Source organism: Nasonia vitripennis, chromosome 3 (assembly GCF_009193385.2).
Source record: "Nasonia vitripennis strain AsymCx chromosome 3, Nvit_psr_1.1, whole genome shotgun sequence".
Taxonomy (NCBI): domain Eukaryota; kingdom Metazoa; phylum Arthropoda; class Insecta; order Hymenoptera; family Pteromalidae; genus Nasonia; species Nasonia vitripennis.
This window is the reverse complement of record NC_045759.1, coordinates 20,954,530-20,973,088: the sequence shown is the minus strand read 5'-3', so window position 1 is coordinate 20,973,088 and position 18,559 is coordinate 20,954,530. Positions and strand designations below refer to the sequence as shown.

Genomic DNA, 18,559 nt, shown 5'->3' with positions numbered 1-18,559 from the left:
ATCGGTGGCTTTCTTTTTGTAATTTCGTTTCGCGCCGTTAGCTTGTTAGTTGTTCGTATAACGAGGGTGGCCGGTGTTTTGAAAAATGACCGTCATTGGCTGTCATCTATCGAACGATTGATCATTAAAGTTAATTTCGCTCAACAAAATTGTATTATTTACGAGCATTAACTCGAATATGAATTATCCAAGAGTGTAGTGCGCGTTGGAAAGCGAAACTTTCTGCCATCAGCGCTCGGCGAAAACGCAATCAATAAACTCAACCCTCCGCACGACTGGCAAACCGCGGTAAATAAATAATCGAAGCAATTACCCGTATGTATACGCATCACGCAATTTCTCGGAAAAGTAGACTATAATTTTCCACGAACTCTACTGCATCCCCCGACCCCAAAACTTCACGCACATAAATTTGCAAAGCTGCAAAAAGCATATATGTGCGATATACAGCTGACCGTCTTGAATCGGTCACCTGACAGCCGGCCGAAGTTCGCCCCGAGTGCGAGAGAGAGAGAGAGACAGAGCGATGCTATTGGCGCTGCGCGCGCCTACCTACGCTCGTGCGGCGGCTGTTTCTATTCGTCGTCGGCGGCTGCACATATATACGTTGTGTACACACAAAGGAGGCATAGCAGCAGCAGCCGCCGGTTTTTTCTCTCTCTCTCTCTCTCTCTCTCTCTCTCTCTCTCCTCCTCGCACACACAGACGTCGTCCGTCGTTCTCTCCAGTATAGTCCATATTACTGGCGCGCGCGTTTCGCACCCCGCAAATTCGTTCGCGAATTTCCCAGACAGCAGACCGAGAGTCAGCAGCAGCAGCTCTTTCATTCGCATAGCCGTTGAAGATGACGTCCACTGGAACTTTCAAAGGAATGAACATGGACCGCAACTCCAGCAAGTGAGTACTTACACAGCTCTATTTTCACTCGACGCTAGCCAGCAAGGGGCATATATACGCGCGCGATGGTGGTTGCGGGCACCTGTCATTTTGCGAGCGTCGTGTGCTCTTCTCTACTCTTCTCAATTCTCGTGTGAATTCCTCGTCGTTTCGCGCGCATCATTTTCCGGGACAGTCACAGCCGAAAACGGAGCGGCTTTAGGGGTAGTGCCATTGCGAGGATGGCATCGCTGGGAAATTTATCGGCAAAGCGAAAGAGAAAGCTTCATTTCGGATAGGAGGACACATAGCGGGTGCAGAAAAAGAAGCGCAGAGGTAGGGGCGAGAAAGGTGTGCATCCCATCTGCGGCGACTGCGTCTGTGTGTGTGTGTGTGTGTGTGTGTGTATAGTAGGCGCTCGTTGCTTATAGGTAGGTGTGCGAGAGCGGAGCGAGCTGTTGGTTCGAACCGGATACAACCAGATGGATCTAACCTCCCTTTCCGCGCAGCGAGAGAGGTAGGAAGGAGAGGCCGAGTTTCATTTTTTTTTTTGCAGGAATGCTTATTACCAGTACTTACTTTATGCTATCGCCGGTATTTTATGCTGGAATCGAACGACCTCTCCGCGTTTGGGGGTGTCGGTTGTTTTCGTTACACGCGCTGCTGTAGCAGTGAGTTCGATAAGACATTGTATCGCTGTTTCGAAACATTGCAAACAAATACTATAAGCTGCAGTATAAAAGAGGGAACTTTTCTTTTCCAAATTTCAAACAAAAACGTTGGCGCAGGCTGATCTTTTTGCATACCGTGCTCTCGCTCCGGGGGGAATGTCGAGTGAGTCCTTTGTCTATACACGAGTACGGCTCGAAATAATTTGCGCGAGAGACTTTTATTTGAAATTACTGGCTACGAGAGTGAGAGCTACGTCGACTTTGCGGGGAATTTCTAATTTTAGAAACGAAAACGGTTTTTTTGCGATGCAGCTCTCGCGGCTATACTTTTTTATCGCCGGTCAACGTCAATTGTTGAGATAAGAAACGTAACTGCGCTGAATTAGTTGCAGTACTTGTGCATCGTTGTCTGCATTTTTTCAGTATTAATTTAACGGATTATAAATTTGAACGTGGAATACCGGAGCGTCGAGAGAGGCATAGATAAAACAAATGCAGATAAGGCGTCGTAAAGCGTAGCACACACAGCTCGTGCGGATGGAAGAAATGAAATTCGAAATAAAAGCGCAACGGTCGAAAAATTCCGCGAAACCAGGACAGCTCATCGCAGTCGATACGTGCGCACGAGAGCCAATGACCTCGTCATTCCGGAAGGAAGTCTGCTTGCTTCTCTCTCTCTCGCTCGGCTAAATTCTTCCTTTTGTCTCTCGTCCTTATACCTCTTATACCTGCGCGACGTCCTTGCGACTCTCCTGCCTTTTTTCTCGGAAAGATCGAGCGACTGCAGCGGGTCAGCGACAAGCCCGATGTTTAGGCGCTGTAGTATGACGACCTTGCGCTGTAGCTTTTGCGAAACGTTTGTTTACGTTCGTTCGCGGGAGAAAATCCGCGCCTGAAAGTGGATACGTTCCATCAAGGCTTCGGCGGCTATCCTTTTCACCTATATAGTATCTCGGCTTTTCATCGTAATGAGTATAGTTTCGAAGAAAAGTTCGCTTCAGCTCCGCCGAACTTTTTCCTCTCGACGCACACAGATGACTAGCCGGTTTTTCTCAGACGATTGAAAAAAAAAAACTTTGGAATTCGATACGGAAGAAGCATCAAAGTTACCGGTGTAAAAACATCATTTTTCTCATCCCAACTCCTCCAACAATATACGCTCGTATACCCCCTCGCGTCCAGTATCGAGTTTTCCTTTGTTCGGCCTCTATATACACGTCCAGACCTCAAGGAAGCTCGCTTTCGCGTAAATACACTCGCAGCGAGGAGTTTTCGCCGTCTCGTCACTCTCGCGTGTCCGCGTACAATTACCCGGGCACACTCCTATAGCCTATGCGACATGTGGTCGCAGGTACGTATACGCGTACGACGAATCGTGACTCATCCGCGTCTCTCCCCTCGTCTCTCTTTTTTTTTTACTTTTCCCTTTAATTCCGCGTATCCACTCTCGTGCGTGGCTGCACGTGAAAAAAGGGAGCCGAGTCCGCTGACCAGTCTGTCATTATCGTAATTGGCCAGTGTGTGTACGCGTGCGTGATGTCCAGTGGAGAGAAATCGGGATTTTTCGAAGCCGAGCTTGCGCAAGCCTGATGCAGGGGGAGAGATTACGCTCGCTTGGGGGTTTTTTAAACTTGGGGAACTTCTATTCGTTCGTTTGTTAACGGTAGCTGTGTATACACGATGTTGAGATAAGGGGAGAAAAACAGCCTGGATTTATGAAGTCCCGTGTAAATTGGGTTAATAACGCGTAACGGCGAGGCCGTTTTTATATCGAAAAATATTCATTTCTAGGCCGTTTCTTCAGAGAGAACATAACCGGCTTCTCGCGCCGGGAGAAAGCAGGGAACGACTTTATCCGCTCTCGTGCTCTCGACGCGCTTCGAAAGAATCCTGATAGATAGAGGCACCGCCGCGTATTTCCACGCAGACTACATTAAATTCGAAATTTATTGCAACGTCGCGCCTATATGCAAATCGCCCCTCGTTACATTATACACGCGCTTTTGTACGTGTCGTCCGCGAGAGCGTGTGATTATTATGCAGATGAATTTCGGAGTGGTTTTGTCGCGCCGACCCATTTACCACCTCGGATATTGATAATAAATTTTAATACTGAATGTATATTTGACATCCTCGATGTTTGTTTATACCGTGTGCAGCGATTTTTCGGAAAAATCACACTCGCGCCTCGAGCTCTCCGCGTATCCGGTCTCGACGCTGGTAAAAAGGTCCTCTCTCCGGGGCGCAAGAACAAGACTCTCGCCGCTGTGTGTACAGGCTTTTTCCGAGGCGCTTATCTGCAGCAGCAGCAGCGGCACATGCAAAGTGTCGTCGTCGTCGTCGTTCAGCGATTAATTGCACGAGAGGAAAAGCCGTTAGCCGGAAGATTATTCGGGTAATTAGCGCTGGTATGCCGCAGTAGGGGGGGAATGCGTTAGAGTATATACTGACCGGATGATCGGGATTATAAGAATGCGCGCGCGCGGGGGGCGATGAGTTTTTCTTTTTCGGTGGAAAATGGGATTCCTTGACCTCTCGTTGGAAAAATTCGGTATTCGCTCGCGGCCGATATGAAAGCCGTAAATCAAAGGTAAAAGTTGAAAACGGCGCTTGTACGTTTGCGAGTTAAAAGCGCCAACAATGCGTGCGCATTCGAAAAACGTGCACAATAAAACTAGAGAGAAAGAATAAAAAAAAAAAGAATATCCGAAACGGGGGCGCGAGCGAACTAGAAAGGAACACTCGGGTTTTCCGCTGCCCCCTGCTGCTGCCGAACAGCTGTTACATTATATCGTCGTGCCGCGAGAAGAGAAAACTAGGATGTATACGCGGACTCGTTAAGTCGCATAATTCAAGGTCAGGATTATTGGTATACAGAGAGCGAGAGAGAGAGAGACTGCACGCTGATCTATCGGCTCTCTCGTGTTGATATGCGCGGCCTGACAGATGTTGTTATTGCGGCACGGGGAGTCAATCTCGCGTGAGTTTCGACAATGTGTCATCGGCTTTTTATTGCCGATTTCGAGGCTTCAATTGCTTTACACCGTAGATCGTCGTCAGGGGATCTCTCTCTCTCTCTCGCTCATCCGGTGAGTCACGTAAGAGTATAACGCAATTCAAACTCACCATCCCCGATCCATCGCGGAGAGCAGCTAAACGTGACTCAGACCGAAAATTTCTCTCTACCCAGCAACGGACTGCTTATACCGCTCTATTCTTATCCCCGCGACCTCCCCGGCGCACTTCTCTCAAAAGACCTCCGAAAAAACTTCGCGCGGCGACTCCCTGCATTGCCGACCAAAATCTCCATCAGCAGCAGCCTCGCCTCTACCGGCGCTAGCGCAGTGTTCTCTCTCATTCCAGCATACGCGCGATCGCTCCTTCCATCCTCTCGCACATACGTAGGCGCGGTTACGTGCAGCAGCAGCCGCATACACACACACACACACACACACGCGCGCACGCATGTAATACAAAGAAACATCTCTCCTCCGCAGCAGCAGCAGCAGCGTATGTAGTGTCGCGCTGCGCCGAGAGGAAAAGTCGTATTGCCGGCCGGTCGCGTTCTCCAGTTCGCGCGCGGGTCCATGTGAGAACGAACGCGTGTGTCACATACATATATACTTACGTCTCTCCTCTCTGTATAAAATTTCATTCGCATCGGCCGCAGCACTGTCTGATATGCGTATCAGCGCCGCGAAGTTCGTCCCGTGAAACACTCGCGGCAGTCCTCTTTTTGTTTAAACGCTGCACAGGGGTTAGTTTCTCGTCTCTCTCGGGACAGACGTGTTTTCTTTCCAAATTCCACCGCAGGGGAATTCGCAGAGTTATAGAAACGCTTAATAATATAGCAAAGATGTGGTCCGGTCCGGAGGAGCAGAAGAGCAAAATAAGGTCAGTCTCACAGTATGTAGAGCCTCTCTCTCGTCGTCGTCGTCCTCGCAGCACTCACTGTATACGATACGGTCTAGCGCCTGCATACGCGCCTTATACGGACTTTTCTAACCTCGAGTTCTGCTCTGTGTTTTACACACACGCAGGCGTCCCTCACAATGGCGCCGACGATGACACATCGTCCCTCGTGCAGGAATCGATAAGCTATAGGCCGATCCGACGACAGTATACGCGAATCTTTGGCTATAATGCACTCGCTTAGCAGCAGCAGCAGCAGCAGCGTCGACCTAACCTCAAAACGCGCGTATTGCAGGATCGGCATTCGCCGTTCACTCGACTTCCTGCCTGGCTTTTTTCTCGAAGAGCCGTCTCACGCAATCGATGCCATATAGGCGCCGCTGCTGCTGCTGCACACGCAACAATGTTTCCGCCGCAATCGTCGCCGCCGTTGTGTGAAAGGTCGAGATTTTCTCATTATAATTCGAGTCGCGCTGTGCAGAGGAATGCAGTGCAGTGCGTTATCGGCCAGTGCAATCCGGTAACCTGTTCCGTCGCTTTATTTTTTGATTTGTTGCCAGGTGTATGTACGGTTAACTCGGGGAAAATGAGATAATACGTGATTTTCGGGATATACAGGGACGTGGAAAAATGGAGAGATCGGTATCGCGGGAATTAGCGTGTGGAAAGGAAACGCGGTAATTTTAAACGTGTTTTAAAGTTCTTTTTCTCTTTTTCCGTAGGAGGGAGAGAGATAAGCTCGGAGTTTATTAATATTTATGCTTTTTATCGCCGCGAAATACGTTCGCTTATCAAAAGCGCGTGTCGTATTAAAGCGCAGCGGCTTAAGTTTATATCCCCTTTTTGGGGCGGCGCCGCCGAGCGCTGCAAAAGGATTTGGATTTTATCGGAGCTTATATTCACGCTAGATAAACTCCTTGTATGAGGGATATATCGACTCTGGAATTCTGGTTTTCTTGAAAAACGACGGCGACGCTCTTAAATCAACAAACTTTATTCCCAATAAGCTGAAGCATCAGCGGCAATAAAAAAGAACACGACATTCGTTCCTCGGCGAAAACGATCAATCCATTACTCCCTATTCGATCGTTCATTCCCAGACACATTTGCATGAAAAAAGCCACGGAGCATGTCAGCCGATCCCTTTCACGCACAAAACGCTCCGCACGCGCCCAATCAATGCGCCACCGTTTCATTGAGCGCAACAATGTGTGCTATACGATGAAAGAAAACAAAAGCTCGCGCGCGCGTACAGAGTAGTGCACGCAGACGGGGAGAGAGAGAGAGAGAGTGAGAGAGAGACAGAGAGCAGTGTCTGCTTTCTATTTTTGCGCGAGTGTGTAACATCGGGTCAGGAGGAGACGAGGTATCGACACGACCGACAGAGAACAGTTCGACGGGCAGAGGTTAATGCCAAGTGCACGATGCAGTGTATTTTTGGAGAGATGTACCGATCGATCGAATGGGAAATCGTGCTTGGTTTTTTCTATCTGCCGATTTTTACTTCCGGCTTAAATTAATCAGAATCCAGGAAGCTGAGAATCTCGGCGCTAAGTGAAAATCCAAATTGAATTTGCATACGGCACGTGCGCCGTACACGCTGCTCTCTCTCTCTCTCTCTCTCTCTCTCTCTCTCTCGCGAGAGACTAAAATACGTACACACACGTATAAGACATACTGATCGTTCTCTCTCTCTCTCTCTCTCTCTCTCTCTCTCTCTCTCTCGGGGTTAAGGAACTTCAAATAGCGTTTGCGCCGAGCAGACAAGTGCGAGATTTGGCAACGCTGTTATCTCTCCCTTTGCTCTCTCTCTCTCTCTTTCGCGCGAGTGCCGGCGACCTTTTCGAGCGTACAGCCGGCTTTTAGCGCTCATGCATCGAGAGTGCGTTTCTTCGTCCCTCAGCTCGCGCTTGCTTCTATATTAGCCAATAAAGTACGAGTATCCTTTATAATCACGCGGATTTCTGCTTTGATGATAAGCCGTTTCTCTTTAATTAACGTCGTTCGGTACGAGGCAGAGGAAACTCCCTCTTGGCTTTAATCGCGCTATGAAATATTGGTATAAACGAAAATTTGAAAAATATATAAACACGCTTCGTCGAAGAAGAAGTTTTCGCAGAAGCACTCAACAGCGGCGGCTAAAAGGAAACTTAGAAACTCTGCTGCTGCGCACTCGAGAAATTAATTTAAAACTACATAGTAGTCAATAGAGCCGCGGCCGCGGGCAGCTGTCGTTTCTAAAAAAGTAGAAAAGTGTTACACGCACATATCGCTCATCATCGTCGTCCTTTTGTCTCTGAAAGTAGTATGGCACAGATCGAGTTATATACGACTCTTCGGAGAGTCTGTATTACGGAAGAACAGTTTTACGCCGACTTCTGACTTTTACAGCGTTCCGCTACCACCGCGTAAATCTCTCGCCGCGAGCTTAGGCTATAGTCTTTGAGATTTAACAGAGAAAGAGAGAGAGAGAGTTAAAGCTCGAAACGCGGTTTTAAGCAGATTTCTCCTAAATACAGCGTTACAGTGCCGACTTTTCAAGCCCGAAAAAAAAAGGCAAACCGGAACCCGTTTTCCAGCTACAATGACAGAGTCGTTTTACACGACACTTTCAGCTATATACGCGGTGTATCGAAAAACTCGCACGCCTCGTGTTCGACATTCGTGTCATAGCCCCACCCTCGCGCGTACACACACGCGCCTCTGACACGCGGAACTCATAATACACAGAGTCGAGCGCGTGCAAAAAATTTGTAGAACTGCGTGCGCGAGAGAGACATGACGCATGCCTGTACCTGCGCGCTCGAGTTATAAGCTGCCGCGGAGCTTTTTCTTTTTTTTCCGGCTATTGGGGCTGTCGTCGTATGTACACGTTGCTGGAAAGTCGACTTTGAGTCAGGAGAGAGTTCGTTGTACTCGATATCGCCGATAGGACACGGGCTCTCTATTTGCTGTATCACCCGCGGCTTTCGTAGAACGAAGCTCCTAAAGCGATAGCGAGCTTTATCCCCCCCCCCCCCCTTCGTCGTTCAATTTTTCGCCCTTAAAAATAATAAAAAGCATCGCAAAGGACACTGCACTCTCTCGTGGGCAGCAGAACACGTTTTCTCACGCACACGCTCTACAATAGAAGCGACGGCGACCAGTCTCCCCGTTATAATGCGTCGCTGAATTATGAATTCAATCGAGGCCCGCGACGAGGAACCGCCCGATGCGACTCGCGCGCATAATGATGAGCCACTGCTGCAGGTTCGTATGCGCTTTATGATTCGCCGAAATAGGTCCACTGTGATACGTATACGAGCTAAGCCGCTGAATGTCGCGTCGTCTTTTGTTTCTTGATCGACTGGCGTTTCGTGGGGGGGGGGGGGATTATTGATGGATTAATCGGCTGCTATATGGATTATACTCTCTGCGGGGAGAAATTAGCGGTGACGAGGCGGAATATGCACGCGGCGCTTTCACGTCGACTCGGCTCTGAAATTTTCAACGATCTATATACTTTTGAAGAGCGAAGGCCGAGTATAATTAATTTAAAAGTCGAAAACAAATGGCACACCGCAGCAAATTCGATCATCAAGCATCGTCCCCCTCCTCCGCAAAAACTCCGCGTCATTAGAAGCACTGCAGCTCGCTCGCGCACGGGAGTAATACCTCGTTAACGCGCGGCGTCGATATTAATGCGCTACGCGCACACACGTATATATATATACTCGTTCCGCTTTTTGCGGAACGCAATCGCTCATGTAAGCTCGCGCGAGATTTCGATCCCAGATATACACCGCTGCAGATAGACGCTGGAGAGTTATATTCCCGTAGTTTTTTCGCGCGACTGCTGCAATTTCTCGATTTATCGCGCGAGCTTTCATGAGATATGCGCTTTTCGAAATTAGCGGTAATACTTTTATCGACACTCGCTCATTTCAACGTATTATAACTCGAGCCTCTGCGTGAAGGTGACTCCGTTAATTTTCCGTTACAACAGAGAGCTCTCCGGTTAAGCTCTCGAGAGCGAAGCGTAAAGAAAAAGAAGCCGCCGCTTCGATAAAAATCCCTTTGTCCGAGAGGCTCTCTCGCACGCGACCACTCGTCGATATAGCAGGAGAGCTTCGCGTGCTATACCCGTCGATCCGCACCTCTGTTTTTTTTTATCTCTCCTCGACTCGATAATTGTTGCCGACGAAAAATCTCTCTCGGCCCTTTTTATTCGCTCTCCTCGACGGGATTGCGTGCGAGAAGCTCGACTTTCTTCTGTCGGCGATGATGCTGATGCGGCATTGTTTTTTTTTCTGGCGGAAGCGAGGCACAAAACTCGAAAGGGCAATTCGGAGCGGGGCAATCGTAAAAAGACAGTGTTATACGTTCCGAACGGGATTGGAATCTTCTTGTTTCGCTCTCTGTCTCTCGGGGTGATTCTTCTTCTTCGCGCCGTAAAGTTATTAAGAAGCCTATCTGTTATAAAAATATAAATTCACGTATGGAGCTCGTGTGTGAAAAATGATTCTCAAAAATATTTCCCCTCTAACGATCCCCTAATTACGCAGCTTTTCATTTTTCAACTTTCCATACACACACACACAGACGCCTCGACAACCAATTAAGCTGATTGATCCACGCGATCGATCGCCCAGTGCTGCAGTCGTCGACGTTTTAATTAATACTCGATCGATTAAAACCTATACACACACAGCTTCCCTACTCCGTTAATTAAATTAATAAACCCCGTCTACTACTATACGCAGCCGTCAGTCTCCGGAAGCTCCGTACATACACACACACACGCATACACTGGCCTCTAATGAATAATTCGCCAATTATAATCCGCAAGCGCGTAAATAAATCCGCCTTTCCTTTCCTACATAATTCCCTAGCTGCCGCAGCCGCTTTATCTGATCGTCCGCGAGGGCAGCAGAGAGACCGTCTCTTTCTCTCTCTCTCTCTCTCTCTCTCTCTCTCTCTCTCTCGCGGTATCAATGCTCCGACTGTATGCCTTGTACACACGCATGTGCCCAGGCGCTGACTTTCAGAGAGACGTTTAATTCTGACGCGGCTGCATCGCAGAAGAGGAAAAGTTGGCCGGGCCATGGGGATATCGATCGGCTCAGGCATTTCAACCTAGTTCGGATTGTATTAATGGACGAATATATAGGTTTCTAGCCGTCACTATTCTTTCCTCCTTGATTTTCTATGGACTTTCTTCTCCTCTGGGATTATTTTTACCGATGTCATTTTCAGAGAGAGAGAGAGAGAGAGAGAGAGAGAGAGAGAGAGAGAGAGAGAGGCATCGTTTCACGGACTTTCCTCCGCTGGTATTTATCGCGAGAAGCGCATTATTATGCCCTTTTAGAAATCCGAGTTTCTTCCTCGTTTTATAGTCGTACTGTGCCCTTTAGCATCTCCCTCGTAAAGTTGAACTTTCACCTCTCAACACTCGGAAGTGCGATTTCCGATCACGGAATATCCGGATCGTTTTTCCGAAGTCATCAGCATGCAAATTCGCAAGCTCGACGATAAAACCCGATACCCTCTTCTGCTACAGATCCGTCTCTCCTCTTAAAAGCGCAAGAGAAGAACGAGTATAGAAACTCAACTCGTCTCTCTCTCTCTCGGCGCGATAAATCAAAAAGCGCGGCGAAATATATTTCCTTATTACACACGTAGCCGCCACAGCCGCTATAAAGCACTGGTAGCCGAGTGTACGGCGCTCGTTAAGTCCGTTAACGACAAGGGGAGGGGGGGGGGGTCAAGCGTCTCTAATTCCGTCTCTTCGTTCTCCCCGCATAAGTACTCACGCGCATAGACTCTCTAGACATACCTCTAATTCCGAGTGGAGATCGGCTCGCGTCGATCGTCATCGAGAAACTCCTTAATTTGCGTCGTCCTCGATTTCCAACGTGTATGTATAGGTCATACGCGCGGCGGCGGCGGCGGCGGGCCGATAAAGGTGGAGCACAGAGAGAAAAAAAGAAAAGGAACAAGGGCCTTTCACGCAGTGAAATCTCTCTCGCTCTTTATCACACGCGCATCGGGGTCGTCGGCGGGATGGCTTTCCTTTCTTTTATTTCCGAAGAGAGCCGATGAGCTGCAGCAGCGAAGAGGAGGATAATTAAACGGCGACGCGGCTATGACGAATTTTCTTGAGTTATGACTCTTGACGGCTCACTCACATATCTCTTTGATCAGATATAAATGACTGTAGATGTGTGTTGCTTGTAAACATCGTCGCGTTTGCTTTCGTTCGCGTACTATTCTGCGCTGTGGTGATGCACGTGTGAGAAAGAAAAATTATAAATCTTGATAATCTTCTCACGCCACTGCATTACAGTATACACAATTCAGGCATTAACCTCATCGCGCGCACTTCCTCTCGAGAGTTTGTAAAATTGCGTTGTTAAACACAAGGCTCGTTGAACATTTAACCAATCATCCTAGATACACGAAAGAGAAACTTGACAAGCTTTTGCGTAACCCGTTGGATCTGGATCACGGCGATGTCGGCTAAATAAATCGATTGTTCTCGCCGTGGAATTTTCTCCCGCCGACGACGACGACGACAAATTTTCGCCGCTTGTCTAATCGAGCCGTCGTCTTGAACTTTTCCTTTCTTCCCGTGACTCGGCGCCGCGAGCGAGAGGAAAAAACAATGCAGCCGACAATCCAAGTCTGAATTAAATACTCTCTTTTTTCCTTCGTCGCCCCTTACGCATAAGCGGCGCCTTTCATACATGAAGCTCTCCGTTTTCTCGCAGCCGACAGACGCGATGTGAGAGATAAAGACAAGCGTTTCCGGATTGCTCGAATTAAGAGAGAAGGTTGACGATCGCCTCGAATTAGAGTCAATTTGGCTCGTCGCGATTTAAAGGATGCGGCCTTTTTTCCCCGTCTCGCTTTCAATTCGACAGAGTAAACACACAATTGTGTGCAGAGAGAGAGAGAGAGAGAGAGAGAGAGAGAGAGCTGCCGTCTAATTGTCTCGTTATGTCATTTGCCGTAGTGCCGGCTGATGTTTGCCTGGATTGCCAGACTGGTCGGCGACGAGTTTCTTTTATCCCTTATTTTTGCGCTCAAGTTTTGCAACCGCTCGAACGCAAATTAATTAACAACGAACGAGTTTACGGCATCGATTCCCGGTCCCCATCAACTCCTGGGGGCTCTAATTAATTCCAGAGAGAGAGAGAGAACGAGCAGCTCGTCTAAATTTCACTCGAGCTGCGCCTCTTATCACCGGCATAGCAAGAGCAGAGCGCAACAGCAGCAGCAGCCCCGTATCTGCGATCGAGCTCACGCGTGCGCGGATTCTTTGGAAAAACTGCGCAGACGAAATTTGCGGTGTCCGATTGCGCGCACGTGCGCGCGCGGATGATATCTGCAACCGGTTCTCTCTCTCTCTCTCTCTCTCTCTCTCTCTCTCTCTCTCTCTCTCTCTCTCTCCGATTTCCCGCGCGTTCGCGGAAGGAACGGGAAAAAGCCTTATCCGTCTCTTTATACTCGCGCGCGAGAGTTTTGTTTTTCGCGAGGGGCCGGGAGATGCAGCGCCGAGTTATTTACGCGAGCTGTAAAATGTATATCGCTTGGGTGTGTGTGGTTTTATTGGAGGTGCCGAGAGATGCTCTCTCTCTCTTATCGATTCGATTCGATAAGGTTTTCTTACTTTTGCTGGATATATTCAAGGGAAAAATATATATGGGACGCGGAATACTTTTCGCGCCGCCGTTGGTGGTCTAGATTATATTGCGCGACACACATTATGGCAGCTCTCTGAAATTTTTCCTAATGCGAGCTTTCTTCTTTTTCTGTTTCAGGTGAGTAGTACACGTACATCACCGTATCATATGTATTAAGCTAATGATTCACGCTGAGATGGGGCCAGTTCTGCGAAGGAGTAAGTCACACACAACGATACACGTGTGCACAAAGTGCAATGATTCATTACTCTTTTTTTCAAGTCTGGATTATAATATACGCACCGCGAATATATAATAAACGAAAAGAAACCTCTTGGAAGTTCGCCGGGGAAAAAAGCATCAGCTCTCGCGCCATTACGTATAGAAAATTGCAGAGCTACACACACGGCGCGAGTATAATTGCTCTAGCCATTTCCTTATCTTCGATGGCTCTCTCGCTCTGAAAAGTGAAACAACACAAGAGTATCGACGGATCTCTGCAGCCGGGCTCGTTTTTTACGACCCCGACCTTCGGCACTTATCAGAGCGTAATATACCTCTCTGCCGTGTGTGTCTGCGAGTTTTTCCCTTTTCATTTCGTTCGCGCGCGCGGTTTACGACTTGAAAAAACACAAGCATGTTTATGGTGAGTTCGTTGCCGCGTTTGAAATCCAGAATTTTCATTTTAGACCCATAAATCTTGGCACTAATCAAAGCGTAGGGTGCAGTAAAGCTCGTCATTTTCCGAATCGAAAAAAGAATGTAAACAACATCGTCGTCGTAAGAAGCGAGAAACGAGACGCGAAACTCCTCGGAGTCATTAGGAGAAAGACCGACGAATAAACTACCGCAAAGTGAAACACTCTCCACGATCCTTTACCGAGAGCAGGTGACGTTAAATTATACCTATATGCAGCGTAGGCGCGTGTTATTCAATATACTAGAAATTCGGTGTTATCGTATTTCACCGGCGTACGTCTTTTCTCAAAAATCTCGCGCGAATGCGGTATACACACATCGCATGGTCAGGTAGTTTCGCTCGGTTTGCATAAGTGCGTGCAGTGTGTCATTCGCACCGCAGTAGTGTCTATAGTAGATTTTATCAGCCGAGGCATATTCTAGAAAGTCGCGAATGATCCCGATAAACATCGGTAGATTCAGTTAGCGTCTAACCTGAATTTCCATCGAACTTGTCCATATACCTTTCTATGGATTACGCGGATATGTATATAGGTACGTGCGGAAAAAGTCGGCGTTCGTTTGTTTACGAAAAACACACGGCGACAGAGCCGCAAGAAAGCGTGAACCCATTTGCGCTCTGCATCAGGTATATATACATGTATCATATTACTCTCTCGCGCGAGCGAGTGTATAGAGAGGGAGAATAAGATTGATTCTAATTCGCCTTACGCTCCGAGAGAGAGAGAGAGAGAGAGAGAGAGAGAGAGAGAGAGAGAGGAGCAGCGGGTCTAATGAAAGGTTTCACCTCTTCTCTCTCTCTCTCTCTCTGTCTCTCTCGGGAAAGAGAGGATCGCGCGCGAGATTAAGCCTCTAGCTGCTGCTGCTTCTTGTAATTTAGAGTCGCGGTATAGGTAAAAATTCGAGCCGGGCTCTTTATAGCAACGTTAATCGCTGCTTATCTGATTGTCGTAATTTGCCGGAAAATTCACAGACGATCGAATATGCAGACGATGCGATGATCCATTCTCTCATTGTTGAGAGCCCTCTCGGCTGCAATTTCGCAACGATTTCGGTACGGGAATCGATGAAACGCTCGCTCTCTCCACGCGAAAACTCATCATCGATATGTATAAGTATACGTATAAGTCGAATCGAAGCGGTAAACAGATCCGAGCCGTACATCATCCCCCTATCCGCGATTCGTTATTCCGATGACGTGCCGTAATTCCACGGCGCAGCTCGTTATACACCGCTTCTATACCATCCACAGTGCGAGGGTCGTTTGTTTAGCAGCGGCTGCAATCGGATTCTATTAGGCTGCGCGATTTCGCATAAACCTTCGGCGGCAGCGGATGTGTCGTGTTTACGGCGCCGCGTGCATAAAGTCTCGCCGGTAATTGACCGGCTTTCATCGGCGCGGTCTGCTATACGCTCTGTGTGTGTATAGGTACTGTATACGAGCTCGCGAGCTGCTCTCCGTGTGTGTTTTCGGTGCATTTATCGCTGCTTTATGGCGGAATTTTCGTATACTTCCGATCGTTATACTGTTTATTGTCTCTCGGGCTTTATTCGATCGTGTCAGCTGTAACTGTGCATTATACCGCAGTATCCGCGTTAATTTAATGGAGAAGCGATCGACGAGGGCAAACGCGAACTTTTACCGTGCTTCAGGTTGGAAAGTGTATAAGGTATACGTATACGTATGTAGAGGAATGGGGGGGAAGCGATTAGGAGTGGATCGTTGCCTCCCAAACAGACCATAGAGTGATTGGTTCCGTTGCAAACGGTTAAATACGCCGCGGTGTTAAAGCGGAAAATATTACTTACTATGCACTTCGTTATATTATTGTGTATATCTGTATCCTTGATTTATACGGGTATTACGCGAATAAAGCAGCGCTCTTGAAAATTATCCCGATAAAATCTTAACGGTGAGCGGTTATAACTCTCTGTAACATTTATTTGGAGCAGGAAACTTTTTCTTTGCCATATATTCAGTCGAATTGAATTCGACAGGTCCGATTGTAATCGCAGCTGGAACATCCTTGAAACCGTCAGAACTCCCTTTACATCCCCGAAATAAAAGTTCGCGCGGGGAGGAGATCGAATCGCACCCTCCCGACAAGTTCTAGGTCAAGAGCTGAAGTTTCGAATTTTACGGACATAGAATTCTGGACTCGAGCCAGTCGATTTTTCACACTACATCAGCCGCGTGTACGATTTGTAGATTCGCCTAGTTACAAGGCAGCCAACAGCGGAGCGACTACAGCTGTGTCCACACCCGTGTGTCATTCCATATCACCTATGGAGAGGCTTTGTACGTGGCTTGCGATAAACACTCGCGGCTCTCCGAGCTTTTACCCGCGCTCACGTACACTACACGGGTATGCATCACGTGCGCCGCCGATAAATGTCGATTAATAGTCGCTTTAGCGCAAGCGCGAGGCGAAATGCGTGAATAATGCGGATAATCACCCGAGCCGCCGCTGCTTCGTGCTGGAGAAATTTTCTCTAAGGTGCGGCTTTTTGCTCTTCTCTCTCTCTCTATCTCTTCGACGCGGCGCTGACTGATGGGAGTGTAGCCAACTGGCGGCTCTCTTTTTTTCTCTCGTCGTCGGCGGCGGACTGTTTCTACAAAACTAATTAAAAAACGCTGTACTCTCGACAATAATCTACTCCCGGTCCATTTTTCAGGAGGAGCTTTTACGGCCGCACAGCTTCATATCCTATGGTGTACACGAGCCTCCGAGAGATATCCCGATAGAGATTGAAGTCGAGTGATAGACGGGAGCCGGGCTTGTAATTGAAAGTACGGCGGCGCATCGAAGAGAGAGAGAGAGAGAGAGAGAGAGAGAGATTTTCTTTGTGGAGAAGCGTACATAACGGGATCGATCGGTGCCCGCACTCGCGCTTAATTTATCACGGCTGCGTTTTAACGGCGAAACATTCGCCTTTTTCAACCGTCTCTGTGTGTCCGTATACTCGATTCTTGAGGAATTCCGCCATGTCCTCTGTCTGCGTCAAAAACAGTCCGCGATGCTCTGTTCTCTTTTCGCGCTTCTAGATTATGTATACTATACAATCGTATCGCGAAAGCTCGGGAATAATCGCGAAATTTATCGCTCGATAGTCTCTCTAACTTATTCTCTTCGTTTTTCCTCAACGATCCTTCGAAGGATTCATAGATTGCTCGAGCAGATATACCAAGCGTATCATATATGTACATTATCGATAGCCGCGAGAGATAACGCATAGGTGCGCGTGTCTTCGATATATTTCAGAATCCTAATACCGTTTGCAAAAGCTCAGACAGAGAGAGAGAGAGAGAGAGAGAGAGAGAGAGAGAGAGAGAGAGAGAGAGAGAGAGAGAGAGAGAGTTCACCTTCTCACGCGCCTGATTAACGACAGGCTTATCAATTAATCAATCAATCAATCGCTTCGCGCTCTTGTTCACCCTCGCGCATAATTCCCATCAGGCTGTTATCTCGAAGAAGAGAAAGAGAGAAAAATCACTTTTTCGCAGGCCGACGCTCACTGGACTCGAGTCACGCACAGTTTAGTGTCGACGGGTATAGTCTAGTGCAGTTTGCGTGTCAGCGCGAATAAATAGCCGCCGCGTGATTTCGTAGAGCAAACTGCGCTTACGGAATGAGAGAGAGACGATTGCCGCAGCTCTATATCTCTGATGGGATAAGTTTTGATGCGATTTTCGAGTGCAGCCACTCGGGAATTTTTTCTAATCGCCCGCCTCGCGCGTCTAGTGTCTCAATCGTCGTTTCCAGTTTATTGTGCTGAATTCTGTCGCGATAAGGGTAACTTTTGAGAATAAACTCGTGGGAGTTTTCAATATCGAGTGTTGGAGAGAAAATTGCCGAGTTTACGGAGCCGATGATTTACATTCAATCTCGCCTAAAATTATCCTCGTTCGAGACTGGGCAAACACTCTCCCGTATCTCCATCACGGGCGAAAACGCCTCTCTTTACGTAATTTCGCACTCGCGCAGCCGAAAAGAGAGAGACAATGCACACACGATAACGAATCTTAATTCGAAGAGAACCGGGGCGAGTGAGTGCAGCGAGTTCGGGGGAAAATTAGCATAAACACCTGATCGAATAATTCGAACAATGCAGCCATAAAATAGCACTTACCGACGCGAAAGAGAGAGAGAAGATCTCGGATAAAGAGCGAACGAGTCATCGCTTCTACTTTCACTCGTTCTCTAAGGGAGAATCGCGCGCGCGAGTCGCCAATTTCCTACGCCTCACCTGCATATAGCTAGCTGTTCTATCGTCGACGATCTACACTCGAAGCTGATTTACAATTGAAAGTGGTAAAGCAGGAGAGAGAGAGAGAGAGAGAGAGAGAGAGAGAGAGAGATATGTGCACTTTGCGGATCCATAGTCCGTCTCTCTCACTCTCTGATCGATCATATCGGACGTAATATGAAAGTGCGCGTATACGTATACACGCGAAAAGCAGGAAGAACCGTATGTGCCGGCGATTTTTAATTATTCTTTTATCCTGGCATACGTGAGTTGGAAGTTTTACATCAGGAGAGAGAGAGAGAGAGAGAGAGAACAATGGATCGGTCGCGAGCGAGGGAAAAAATGCGACCGCTTTTGGAAAGGATTCTCCTCTCTTTCTCCGGCGTAAATATCAGCGGCGCGAGCATATTCATTTCGATGTGTATTATATTGTTTGTTTTTATGATTCACGCAACGATATACTACCTCCGATACACAATACCCGCTTGC

The 18,559-nt window shown here is 48.0% G+C and overlaps 1 protein-coding gene across 8 annotated transcripts in view; it reads left to right on the top strand.

Annotated features, from left to right (window-relative positions):
• Positions 1-562: 562 nt before the first annotated feature.
• The window catches only part of LOC100113585 (microtubule-associated protein Jupiter), a 56,104-nt gene continuing 38,107 nt past the window's right edge, over positions 563-18,559 (top strand). For 5 of the 8 annotated variants that reach the window (XM_032597948.1, XM_016983329.3, XM_016983331.3 and 2 more), the window contains exon 1: positions 563-897. In XM_032597948.1, coding sequence (XP_032453839.1) covers positions 845-897 — 53 coding nt within the window. In that variant the 5' untranslated portion in view covers positions 563-844. Of the gene's footprint in view, positions 898-3,706; positions 3,943-5,037; positions 5,442-18,559 lie in introns of those variants that run through there. The other 3 variants (XM_032597949.1, XM_016983330.3, XM_032597947.1) reach the window with 2 other exon arrangements.